At 27.7% G+C, this 13,257-nt stretch overlaps 1 protein-coding gene across 1 annotated transcript; it reads right to left on the bottom strand.

Moving 5' to 3' along the window:
- Positions 1-2,604: 2,604 nt before the first annotated feature.
- On the bottom strand, positions 2,605-8,347 carry LOC130828615 (polyol transporter 5-like). The gene is made up of 3 exons (XM_057694582.1): positions 8,114-8,347; positions 3,980-4,571; positions 2,605-3,740 (listed from the first exon to the last, which is right to left on the bottom strand). The coding sequence occupies exons 1-3, from the start codon at positions 8,259-8,261 to the stop codon at positions 2,873-2,875; spliced, it is 1,608 nt and encodes a 535-aa protein (XP_057550565.1). The 5' UTR covers positions 8,262-8,347; the 3' UTR covers positions 2,605-2,872.
- Between the last annotated feature and the right edge of the window lie 4,910 nt (positions 8,348-13,257).

The following is a 13,257-nucleotide window of genomic DNA, read 5'->3' as shown; positions in this document are numbered from 1 at the left end:
AACTTATATTTTTCTCATATGATTCACCTTTGTCATGTTGGGATACCAATTTGATGTTCCGATTCGGTTCATCTTTGAAAAAAAAAGGGAGTTCCAACGTTTGAGATTGCGAAGTGTATTGCTTAAAGTGTTACATTGAGGTTTTAGTAACGTTACGTTAAGGATTTATGTTGAAACATAATCCCCTTTGAAAGTTACTCTTGTGCATGCTATCTTTAGGCCATGTGGATGTGGTTATTTTTCATTCTTTCTTAAGTAATACTTCCCCCGTTTCAATTTACTCGCAATATTATAGATAGTTGCATTATTTACTTGTCTACCTTAATTTATGATCAATTTGTAATTTATAAGTTAAAACATAGTCAAGTGAGATCTTGTTTGATTCGTCTCGATGTAAAGATTATTAATATTAAGTTTTTATAATTTTTTATTATACATAATTATATATATTAAGAATTAAATTAGTATATTGGATAGCGTGAAAAATTAAATATTGCAAGTATTTTGAAACTGAAACTGAGGGAGTACTTTACTATATTTCTTCATGGTTGTTGTGTTGTATTTCCTTTTGAATTTATTTGTGTTGTATTCTGCCTTTGGTTTAGATTCTTTTGTCTAGCACTAGTGTTCTATTTAATCAAAGATAAAATGAATTTTTTTGTTTGTTTGCTGTTTTTTGAAATATGGAGTCACTTTTAATATATCATCATCATATTTAGTGTATCCCGCTCATAAAAAATTATAATCAGGATCTGGGGAGGAAAAAAAGACGGCAGCTTATACCCATAGAGGAGAGTGCAGTCAAAGAGTTCCTCGGCTCGAGAAAGATCTTGAGAGAAACATGCAACTTACAAATAAAATAAATAAAATACGTACAAATAATTAAAAATAAAGATAAAACTTTTTTTTTGAGGTTGTAGTAAATATCAACATCTCCAACTCCAAAGGTCAGAAATAAAGCAAGAAAGCTATCTCTTTGATTTTGTTTCACGATACACACTCAAAAAAAAAAAAAATTTAATGTGGTAATCGTTTTGGGTTTTTCACATGATAACCACAATTTTTAAAAAATCTATGCAGTAACTCTGAGGTTTATCAAATTGTTCTACCGTGATCTTTTTGCACATTAAACGGTAGCAAATGTTAACTTCGAAGCTTTGAGGCTACTGTACGTCTATTTATGCGACTTACCATTTCAAATGTCATCAATTTCAACCTTTCTCCCCAAAACATAAACCCTAACTCTACCATCTTTCATCCATATCAAATCTTTTCCCCTAATTTCAAATATGGTAGAGTTAGGGTTTATATTTTGAGTGAAAAAGGTTGAAATTGATGACATTTGAAATGGTGAGTCACAAAAATAGGCGTACAGCAGCCTTGAAGCTTTGAAATTAACGTTTGCTAAAGTTTTATGTGCAAAAAGTTCACGATGTAACAATTTTGTAAACCTTAGGGTTACCGCGTGGATTTTTTAAAAGTTTTAATTACCACGTGAAAAACCCAAAACTTCAGGATTATCATGTGTAATTTTCCAAAAAAAATTCTTCCTTTGATATCCACAATGTAGAAAAATCACAGAATGAAGGAGTATCATTTAAAGTTCAAGGTATTCCCTTCAATCCTTTTAATAGGATTTTACTTCTCACCATCTACAAGATTATTAATTTTTTCTCTTATTGTCGGTAAAAATTCTGTTTACCCTAAAATAACAAAAAGTGCTAAACTTATTCATTCGAGATGATGACTATTTTTAACATTGTGATCATTATGATTTAGAAATTTTGTAAAAGGTAGTCAAATTTATGCAAAAATATTGTAAAATCTGGAGCATTCTTAAAGAATTTTTTAAAACTTATAAATTTTAAGTGGGATTAGTTGACACAGTTTCTCATGATACAAAAACTTCTTTAAAATTGTTTATAATATTCAGATGATAATAAAGATCATGACGATTAACAACACATTTTTTATTGTAAAATTGACAACTCACATTACGATATTTTTGCACATAAAATTAGAAGATGCTTACATATCTAGTAATAACAAATTATATTACTTCATAAAATATTACATGGTGTTAATTATTAATTAGATTCCTGTTGATTTCAATGAGTTGGGTAGAGCAGACCATGTGCAATGTGCATAACGACTAGTTTTATATGGCGAACCCCTAATGCATTGGCTCAATTCTTGGAACCATTTTCATAATTAGTCCTCAATTATTTATTTCAAAATAACATATTTTTCATCTATCATCAATTAGTAATCTTGTTTTTTCCTTCCTTAAATAAAAAAAGAACATATATCTATTTTTCTCATTAGCATATTTAACCTGAGTAAATTAGTACATGCTTTAGTTGAAATAAGATTTATTTTCAGCTTTTTTTTTTTAATAGAGTTAAAGGTTTATAATTCTTTACGGTGGAATTGCAATATAGTAGCCTTGTTGTTTGATTGATTTAATTTTGCAATCAAGCGTTAACTAATTTAAGAATCTTTGCATATATAAAACTAATGTTGCATGCAATCTTCTTACCTTACTAAAGTGGAAATCATTTTGATGAAAAAAATAAAATATGATAGTAGTATTTGCCATTTAAATTAGAACAGTGCATAAAAAATATTATGTTTATATGAAAAAAAATCGTGATTTTAGGACGATGTATGAACAATATATGTTTGTTTTACCTGTGTGTATATACCTCTTTAACACACGACTTAATTACAAGCTTTTAGATCATAATATAACAATTGAGATTGAGTACTAATGGAAGGGCTATAAAAACCAAAGAGCCTTTGTTGTAGGCATATTGTTCTTCAACTATACTTATATACTTGTACATTTACAAAATCATTACTTCATTGCATTTTATTGATTGTTAGTAGTAGTTCCCAATTGTATTTGACTCTTTACATTGATGCCCTCTTTTGTCCTATCCTCATGATTTGACTTCTTACTTTGCAAGGATTCCTTCCATCTAAAATCTTCAAACAATTCATGCATACCCTCAAGTGTTCTTCCTTGAGTCTCAGGGAGAAACGTGAAGAAGAAAAACCAAGCAATAACAGCAATCCCTCCGAAAAGGAAGAACGCGCCACCTGTCGTGATTGCATTGGACAAGGACAAAAATGTCATTGAAATTACACCACTAACAATCCTATTAACTGCCACACCGATACTAGTACCTTGAGCCCTTAGCCTTAATGGGAAAACCTCTGAACTATAAACCCATGTTATTGGTCCTAACCCTATCGAAAACGCCGCAACATAAGCACAAACCATGGTTATACATAAGGCTATAGCCCACGTAATCTTCTCATGGGAATGGTCTATTATGGCTAAAGATGTGGCTAGGGTTAAAAGGGCTATGACCATACCTCCTACACTAGTAAGTAGTAAAGGTCTTCTTCCGAACTTGTCCAAAGTAAATGTTGCAACTAATATGAATAGGGTCTTAACGAATCCAACAGCCACTGTTGCACGTAACTTGTTCATATCACTTGTAACTCCTGCCTTCTCAAAAATTCTTGGACTATATAACACTACGGCGTCTATGCCTGAGGCTTGTTGAAAAAAGTGAATTCCAATGCCAGCAATCAACACTCGCTTCACCGCAGGTGTGGCGTTGATTAAGAGGTCTCTCCAAACTCCCTCCCCAGAATTTCGTTTCGTTTTATCAACTATAACGATATCATCGTCGCACTCTAATGGGATCCCTGCTGCCTCCATTATATCCCTATTAACAAAAATACATTCATAGTTATTAGAATACAACATTTATTTACCTCAATTTATTAAACTAACTCATCTAAATTCTCATATAAACGAAATATAAGAGAGCAAATATATACAATCATATATCCTTATTCTTTATATAAATAAGGAGCTAGATTGTTTTTAATTGATCTTTAATAATAAATCATATGAAGTACTTTTAATATTTTAACATAAATTTAAGATGTAATAATATATTACCTGAGTCTAAGTTGAGCCTCTTCTGGCGAATCTGAAGTACGTTTAAGAACTTTCTTAGCTTCACCAAGTCGTCCTTGCATGACTAGCCACCTCGGTGACTCAGGCATAGCAAGGACACCAACAGCAAGAAATATGCTTGGGATTCCACTAATCCCGAGCATAAACCTCCAACTCAAATGAGTTGGAAGTTTCATAAACGCAAGATTAGAGACATAACCTAGCAAAATACCAGCATTGATAAACACCTCGGGAAAAGAGGTAAGAAATCCCCTGCATGAAGCAGGGGAAACCTCTGCAGTATAAACAGGTGCAATCATAAGTGCATAACCAACTCCGATGCCGGCCACAAAACGGCCGACCATGAGAAAAGCATAGTTGGTAGCGAACCCCATGAGAATAGCTCCGGCGAAGAAGATTGCTCCAGCTAAAACGACGGTGTACCGGCGGCCAATCTTGTCGGAAGTTCTGCCGGCGGCGAAAGAGCCGAAGAGACAATAAACGTTTAAGATTCCTAATAATACTTCCATTTTTACATCGCTTAGATTCCAATCTTTTTTGATGTAGATTGCTGCTCCACTCATTACTCCTATATCTGAGGAAATTAATTTAAATTTAAATAAATATTAGTGCCATGTATTGATTTGTAATAACTCAAAGTTTGTTGATCCTGAGAATTTAACTGTCAGACTAAATTTTTAGTTACATTTATTTTTTTAATGCGGTATTATAAATTAATGTCGGTTACGGATTTAAATCTCATACATCTCTAATTTTAAGTGAATATTTAACGATAGAAATAAGGAGATAATATATATTATGTGTACACTTCAAATTCAAAAGGTTCTGATGTGATAAGGTGTTGCTTCGATATCATAATTGGATAGAGCAATTGCAACATGTAAAAAAAATATATTTGAGTTGTTTATTATACGGATACATAAATTAGTCACTTTTTTCAGCTTGTCTTGTACGTGATTTTTTTTAATTGATTATTTAAAAATTATACGTGATTATCTTTAACAAACTAAATGTATATAAATTAAGCCCAATAAAAATGAGTTAACCATGAGATCGTTTCATTTTAGAATTTGTATATTTTTTTTAGTTAAATACAAAAATATGTTCAAATATGAATGCAATTTTTATGTTCTAAAGACTTGTTTGCATTTATTAGAGTTTATTTTGTGTGTGTTTATATATAAATTAGTGGAAGTGGTTAAAAGCTTCATTTAAAAAAAGTGATGTATTTAAATTTAGAAATTAATGGTAGACTTTTAACATATATCCAATTCTATCTTTTAAGGTTATCTTTTATTGATATATATGGCTTATGGGTATGTTTTTTTGTACTCCACTTTTTGTTGGAAATGAAATAAGCTACTTCTTCAAAGATAACTACCTTCGCCAGAGAATAAAATATGAAGTATTTGCTTTATTCCTATAAAAATGCCATTTAACTCAATAAATATTATTTATTAAGACCGTTTTATTGTAAGATGGCTTAATATGGTTGGCTAATATTTAGTATAAAAAAATAACTGAAAATTAGTTTTTAATTTATTTAATTAATTTTTTTATAAAAAAGACATTAATTGGCTGATGTATGAATTCGTCTCACAGTGAGACGGTTTCATGCAAGACACGCTGTTAACCCTAATATATAATAATTTTAAAAATTATGTTATGCTACTTTTTGAAAGGAAAAAAATTATATTGTGCTTTAGAGACAGTAATATCGAAAAAAAATCAACATGTTATAAAGTTTCTATGGATAATGATGCATTAAAAAATTAGTAAACATTGTGAAGAGTTATCTTATAGGGATTATATATATTTTCAATAAAGTTGGTGAATAGGATAAAAATATTTTTATAAATAAAATTTTTTTAACATAACAAAGAATCCTCCAATTATAAGTTACTTGTTTTTAAAATCCGCCTCAATATTTTAGTTATGTTATTACATTTTAATAGAACTAACACAAACTAATAAGTATATTAAATTTTTAAAATTAACAAAAATAATTAATAATCATGTTACATGGAGTTATATTTTATTGATTAAGTGAATAAACAACATATCATCCTCTAGTTTCTGCTCCCTACGTTTTCAAATATTTGATCTCTTTTACAATATATAAAAGCACTCATTACGACTTACAAAATATAGCATATTCAAAGAAAAAATAAATATCTTTTGTTTTAATAAATATTAATGACCAGGAAATGAGTCACTAATCTAAAAAAAATTCAATAAATTGATGAATTTCTAAAAGTAATGGGCAAACTCTAACTTTATAAACGGGTCTACACTCTACATACAAGTTGTGGATGACAAAAAAACGTGCAACCCTTACATAATTGTTATCTTGTCATTGAATAGTCTTATATCATATGATAAATTATTAAAAAAAAGCACGAAATAAAATGAAAATCAATTTATTTTTAAAAATAAGCGTTTAATTTTTAAATTTGAGGTTTGGTTCTATTCGCAGTTAGTGCGAACATGTGCTTAGTTTTTTAAAAAGGCAAAGAAGTTGTTCCCAGTTAATAACTAGGAACAAGGCTGTTGATTTTTTTGACCCTGTTCGCAGTTAGTAACTGCGAACACCATCGAGCTTAATGAGCTTGTAAGTGACTGCAAATAAGGTCAAAAAAGTCAACAGCTCTATTCGTAGTTATTAACTGCGAACAACTTCTTTGCCTTTTAAAAAAATTAAGCACTACTAACTGCGAACAGAAACAAACCTCAGATTTGAAAATTAGACGCTTACTTTTAGAAATAAGTTAATTTTCGTCTTATTCCATACCTTTTTTAATAATTTATCTTATCTATTTTAATAATTCTATCATATGTAGGGCTAACAAGGTCCACTCTTAATTCAAAATAAGGCTCATTTCTTTGTATTGGTCCAAAGTTTTTACTCCGGTTGCTGGCCATATCTCATTGTATCATTTAGGAAAAAAACTTTTATATTGTAATTTATCATCATCATATTTAGTGTATTCCGCTCAAAGAAAACTATAGTCAGGGTTTGGGGAGGGAAGAAAGACGGCAGCTCATACCCATAGAGAAGAGTGCGGTCAAAGAGTCCCTCGACTAGAGAAAGGTCTTCAACGAGAGAGAAACATGCAACTTACAAATAGAATAATACGTACAAATAACTAAAAATAAAGATAAAAGTAAAGAAGGAGCTAAAGAGCGATAATTAAAGGCAATGAACAATAACAAACGATGGGTAAAAGGTACGGGTTTAGTAATCTAAGACGTGGATACGGCTCCACTAACTGCCCCTTTTCCTGGTCAGGTCCTTAAAGAGGTGAATATTATAATTTAAAATGATGTAAAATAAGTGAGGCAAAAAAGTGTATCATTACATAAATATCTGAAATTAAATTATTACATATATATTTGAATAAGAATTAAAGATAAATGATAATACTATTACCAAAAATAGAAATATTACAAAATAAAATAAGATATCTAAATAAAATTATTGATAAACTCATACAAATATAGAAAGTAATTTTTATTAATTTTCACATATATGGTGACATTCCTTTTAATTTTTGCATTTCTCTACTAAAATGGAGTAATTTGCTCAATCTCAAATTTAGCTTTGTACAAGTTGACTATTGTAAGAAAGGGAGTAATATGCAAGGTGAAGATAGTAAACATTGTTCTTACCAAGAACTCAATTTTATTTAATACCCATCTTGGTTTTTTTACTTCATGATATTTAAAAATCTAGGATTCCATAATCCAGATGAAGAGATTTCTTCATCTCCACTTTAGATCTTACAAAATGGAACACATTATTAGAGTATACTTCCATATCCTTTGAGTTTGCCACCGACAGACTGTGATAATGTGTCACCATTAATACCAATTTCAAAGAAACATAGAGAGTATAGAATTTGTTCGTTTTCTCTCACAATATGTGATTTCGGATTATGGGTTTCGCATCGATTTAAAATGAATAATTTTAATATCATTTTAAAGTTGGGTTAAAATTGGATTTGGTTATAAGATTTTATAAATGTTGGATTATTGAGTCTGTTTTGTACACCTCTAGTGATAAAAAAAAATATGTATAAATATGTAAATTAGAAAAAGAAAAGGCAAAAAACATACCATAGCCAAGCAAGACAGAAGTCATAGAAGCCAAGGTAGCACAAGCAAAAGCAAACTTATTTCTCTTAGGAGGCTTTGTTGTTATGATGTCATCAAAATCTGCAGGAAGTGCTGCTGCTTCTGTCATGCCTTTGGTTCCTTCTTTCATGGTTTTCTGTTTGCTTTTGTTTTTGTAGTTAGTGTGCAGGAATAGCTGTAGAGAGCATTAGTTATATATAGGAGATATTCAGAGATAGTTCATTAAACTACAAAGATTTCTTTAATTGCTTACCTCACACCTAAGACTTAAGGGTCCAAACAGTCCAATTGCTGCAAAACATACGAGTATATCATATAATACGTACTAATAAAAATATTAAAAAATAACAATGTCATTTTTCAAGAGCCTTGATAAGTAAAATTATTTTAATGAATGACAGTTGTTTACATTAATAATATTTACCTAATTTAGAATCTGGTATTTTTGTTTAAAATTAGAGCTAAATTATGTAAAATATTTATATGATTTATTATAGTAATTCTTTTTACCTTACTTTTTAATATGTTTATTTGAATGAAAAAAGTCATGTATTATTCGGTAAATTTAATAAAAATATTATATACTTGCGTCATTATTTGAAATTATTTTTTTATATAATTTTGTACTTATAAATTCGTGTATTCTATGAGTTTCTATATTAGTATATGATATTTATGATTATTGATATTTAGGACTACTAACACTTTATTTGTCCCATTAAATTTGCTATAAGTATATTTGGTGAGTAAACCAAGAAAAAGGATAAAAGGTGGTCGAAAGATAGAAGTATGTTTTATGAAAAAATAAGAGAAATACATAGATGAGATGAAAACATAAAATTAACTGATAAGAATGAAAGAGAGATTGAATCAAAACTAAAAATAAACATGACGAAAATTTGGCGGACGGACTAAACAAAGAAACTAAAAAAAATGGGAAAAGTCTGTGGTAAATTATTTTTCTTAATTCTATTTTATTTTACTGTTTTGCACGTATAGACTTTCACTAAATTAAATTATTAAAATAAACTCATTTGTTGTTTCAAATTTAGGAGTTGTTTGGTTAAAGCAATGAAATAGATTAAATATTCATACTTTAAAACAATAGAAGTATGGATTTAGGGCTTATTTATTTTTTGATTCCATAATTTTTATTTTAATTCATGAATATTGGATTTAGAAACTTAAAGATGATGGCATATTAATTTTAGGGGATGGTATGTCATAAATTGTTAGCAAAGTCTTTTCCAACCAACCACTAGATGGATTGCATCAATTCCAAAATATCTAATTTAATATAATAATAAAAAAAACTTTTTTGTTAGAATGTATGATAGGTTGAGGAAAAGAGATGACTAAAAAATAAAGTCAATGAGAATTAAATTCAAATTCTACCTTAAATAAGTAGTATTTTTCTATTTTCATTTGTTTTTTCTATTTACTTTTTGAATATATCCCAATGCAACTTAAATGTCAAATAATTTTAATTGTGAGTTTTTAAAAATTTTAAAAAGTTAATATTAAAAAATATATATTGAGACGAAGCTATTACAAAATTCCACGCACATGAATATGTTTTTTTATATAGATCAATGAGAAATCATATTCAAAATTATTAGACACTAAAATTCGTAAATGTGATTTGAGAAAAACATGTGAGACGGAAGAGCTACATACTTTAGCTGAGACATACTACAATTTTCTTTTATATAAATAAAAATTGACAATAAAATTGGTAAATTAGGTTATATTGTCTTTGGATACCAAGTAAATTATTGGTATTGCCATATGCCAATTGCCATTACTTTAATATACGATGATTGTTTATAAAGTTGAAAGCTGTCATATAACTAATATCATCCATGCTTAATTTGTTTGTATCTTTACTTTCTTAAAATCATGAAACTTGTCCGTGGATCTTCATTATTTATTAGTTCTTGTCTACTACCAAATTTGCTATTTTGGAGCAAAATTAAGAAAAATAAAATAAAAATAAATTTTGTGATGTAATAGAAAAATATGTAAATGAATTTTAAGATAATGTGTAATGTGTAAATGAATTTTAAGAAAAAACGTTGATACGAGCATCATAAAAAATAAAAATGAGATAAATTTCATGGTAAAAGAAATTAAAGCAATTTTCGATAAGGAAAGTAATTCTTAAAAGACTACTTAATGGTTAAATTAAATATGCTATTCTCAATCATGTTATTATTTTGTTAATAAAATACAAAGTTGTATCTGGGGTAGGGCGGAAAGCATGTGCAGTGTTGTGCGTTTTAGGTTTCAAGTCCCAACATAAAAATAATGAATTTCATTTTATACATGAAAAAAATTTCTGTAAATATATTCACTCACAATATTGTGATGGTTTTTACGGTTAGAATAATAATAAAGCATTTTGTGTGAATGTTAAGAAAATTAATCAAATTGGTAATAATAGTTAATGAAATTCAATCTATTTGAAGCTCATTGTGAAACTTATAAATATTTTTAAGGTTTTAATTGTTCAATACATTTTTATTTATTATTAAAAATCTTATATTAAAACTTAATTATTAAATACGCATTACGCCACCAAAATTTCATAAATGAGGCTGATAAAATGTTATGTCTCCTTACAAATATGTTCAAAATATTCAATCTAATGAATTTGCAACTTGCATACTCTATTATACTATGTCTTTACGTTGTGAACTTGTGTCTAGTGACCATTGGGTAGAGTTGTCAATTTGTTATATCATATGCAATTTTTATATGAAATAATGTCAGTATTAGACGAGTCTATATAATTAGTATATTTCTCTACATTAAATATTGGTCTCTTTAAACGATTAAAAAAATCGTATTTTAAAATTACACAATTATGCAATAAAATACTTCATTTATACATCAAAATTAACTTCATAATTAGTACTTATTTTAATAGGGGTTGAATAAATTAAAAGATACTCCTGTTGATGAACTGATCCATAGACGACATTGACTAATGTTGTAGTTGTAGACTTGTAGCCAAGGGCGGATACAGATTTTTAAAACTAAATTAGCCTTAATTACCCAAATTTTAATACTTTTATATTCTTATATGTTTTTCACCAATTTTATTTTAATATTTTTTAATGTTTGTGGTCTCTTTATCCTAATATTAACTTTATTTTATTAGTTTTTTATTCTTATTGTCTCTACTTTTTTATTATTTAATAAAATAATATCTCTACCATATAAAATATATATCTTTTTTTCATAGTTTTCATGAATATTCGTTATGAAACATCGGAACATATGGAGTATTGATTAGTAGACATGGTCTATACATGCATGTCGTTTTAGTATATAAGATGATTTCTTCTAACTGTTACAATAGAGTGTTAAGAATGATGCTTGTTATTACTTGTGTAATTCGTTAGCAGCATATTAATGGACCAAATAGTGAATGATACATAAAAGTCGGTGTAGACTATCGTCTTAACTAAATTTTTTATGAATGTAATTTTTTAAATTTAATTTATTGATATTATTTAATTTTTTTTTTAGATTCGCAACTGCTTTTAGTTGTATCCTAATAGATGGAATTTTATAGTGATCTAGACTGTAGATTCATGAATATCTTTCCAATCAAATAAATTTTACAAATTTTTAAATGAGATGATCTCACAGTTAGAATATTTTTATTAGTCTTGTTCATATATATATATATATATATATATATATATATATATATATATATATATATATATATATTATATATATATATATATATATATATATATATTATAAATATATATATATATATATATATATATATATATATATATATATATATATATATATATATATATTATATATAGCTGTACCTCCTTTTGTAGTTTGGCATGTACTTACTTCTTTCCTGTCTCATTAAAATTATTCCGTTGGTAATTAGGGAAATTTATGAAAATAAATAAGAAAAATTATCATAAATAATACAATCTTTTGTTTATTTTCATATAATGATATCAACTTTTGATTAATTATGAATAACACTAACTTAGGGGTATTTTTTTAGAGTATCCCTAAAATGTTAAATATCAAATAATAGGAGATTATATGACAAAAACATTTGGTAAATTAGCTAATAAACTAAAGTTGATATTATTCTAGGAAAAAGCACCCCGAAGTTGGTGTTATTCACATGGCCGTCAATTAGCAAGGGCAAAGCGTGCTTTCGCCCAGGGCCCCAAATTTTTTAAGGCCAAAAATTATATATAATTTATGTTTTTTTCTATGTAATATGAATTATTCGTATTTTTTTATATAAAATAGTTAAAACATCAACAATACAAAACAAAAGAAGTAATTATACTTTTAAGTTATTAAGCCTTAAGTTTTTAAGAGCTCTTTGAATCTTTCGTTCTGGGGCCTAAAACTGACGGCCCTAGTTATTCATGACTAATAAAAATTTGGTATTTGTGATTGTGACTAAAATTAGAATTGGGGTAAAGGTGATGAGACACACTAAAAATACACAACTTGTTAAATGAGACGGTTTCATAGTGAGATCATTATTATTGGATTTACTCATATGCATTTAGTTTGTTAAAGTGATTACTTTTAAATTTAATTTGAAAAATAAAATAATTACATGAATTCGTCTCATAGCAAAACAGTCTCATTCAACATAAATTAACAAATAAAATAGGGCAAATTTCATAAGTGTGGAGAGGGTATATATACTTATCGAAAGTGATGGACAATGGTAGTAGTATGGACTATGGAGGAGTGTCGAGTCCAAGAGTCACAAATATTGCAACATATTACTAACAAATAACGTTTCATTTTTTTTTTTCTCATTCTTTTTATTAATATGTAGGTTTGAATTATAGTTTACACTAGACTTGAATGTAATTTAACGTCATTTTGGTTTAGACTTACGCTCAAACTAGTAGTTTTATTTATAATAATAAAAGTGAATCCAACTTAAACTCGAACTCAATAGTGTTTGAGTCTAAACTTAATCATCTAATTTAATAAAATTAATACATACTTTACAAATTAAATATATATTTAGGTTGAATTTAGTAATATTTGTGTTGAAATCAAATTTTATTATTATTATTATTATTATTATTATTATTATTATTATTATT

This window comes from Amaranthus tricolor, chromosome 1 (assembly GCF_026212465.1).
Source record: "Amaranthus tricolor cultivar Red isolate AtriRed21 chromosome 1, ASM2621246v1, whole genome shotgun sequence".
NCBI lineage: Eukaryota > Viridiplantae > Streptophyta > Magnoliopsida > Caryophyllales > Amaranthaceae > Amaranthus > Amaranthus tricolor.
Note: the sequence above shows the minus strand (reverse complement) of the source record. Positions and strands in the feature narration are given on the sequence as shown.

What these genes read in the sequence shown, in the direction of transcription:
- LOC130828615 (XM_057694582.1), bottom strand. Translation starts at nt 8,261, where the DNA reads ATGAAAGAAGGAACCAAAGGCATGACAGAAGCAGCAGCACTTCCTGCA. An exon ending in TTCTGTCTTGCTTGGCTATG is followed by an intron (nt 4,572 to 8,113) that starts GTATGTTTTTTG and finishes TAATTTCCTCAG; the next exon opens with ATATAGGAGTAATGAGTGGA. An exon ending in GAGGCTCAACTTAGACTCAG is followed by an intron (nt 3,741 to 3,979) that starts GTAATATATTAT and finishes TTTTGTTAATAG; the next exon opens with GGATATAATGGAGGCAGCAG.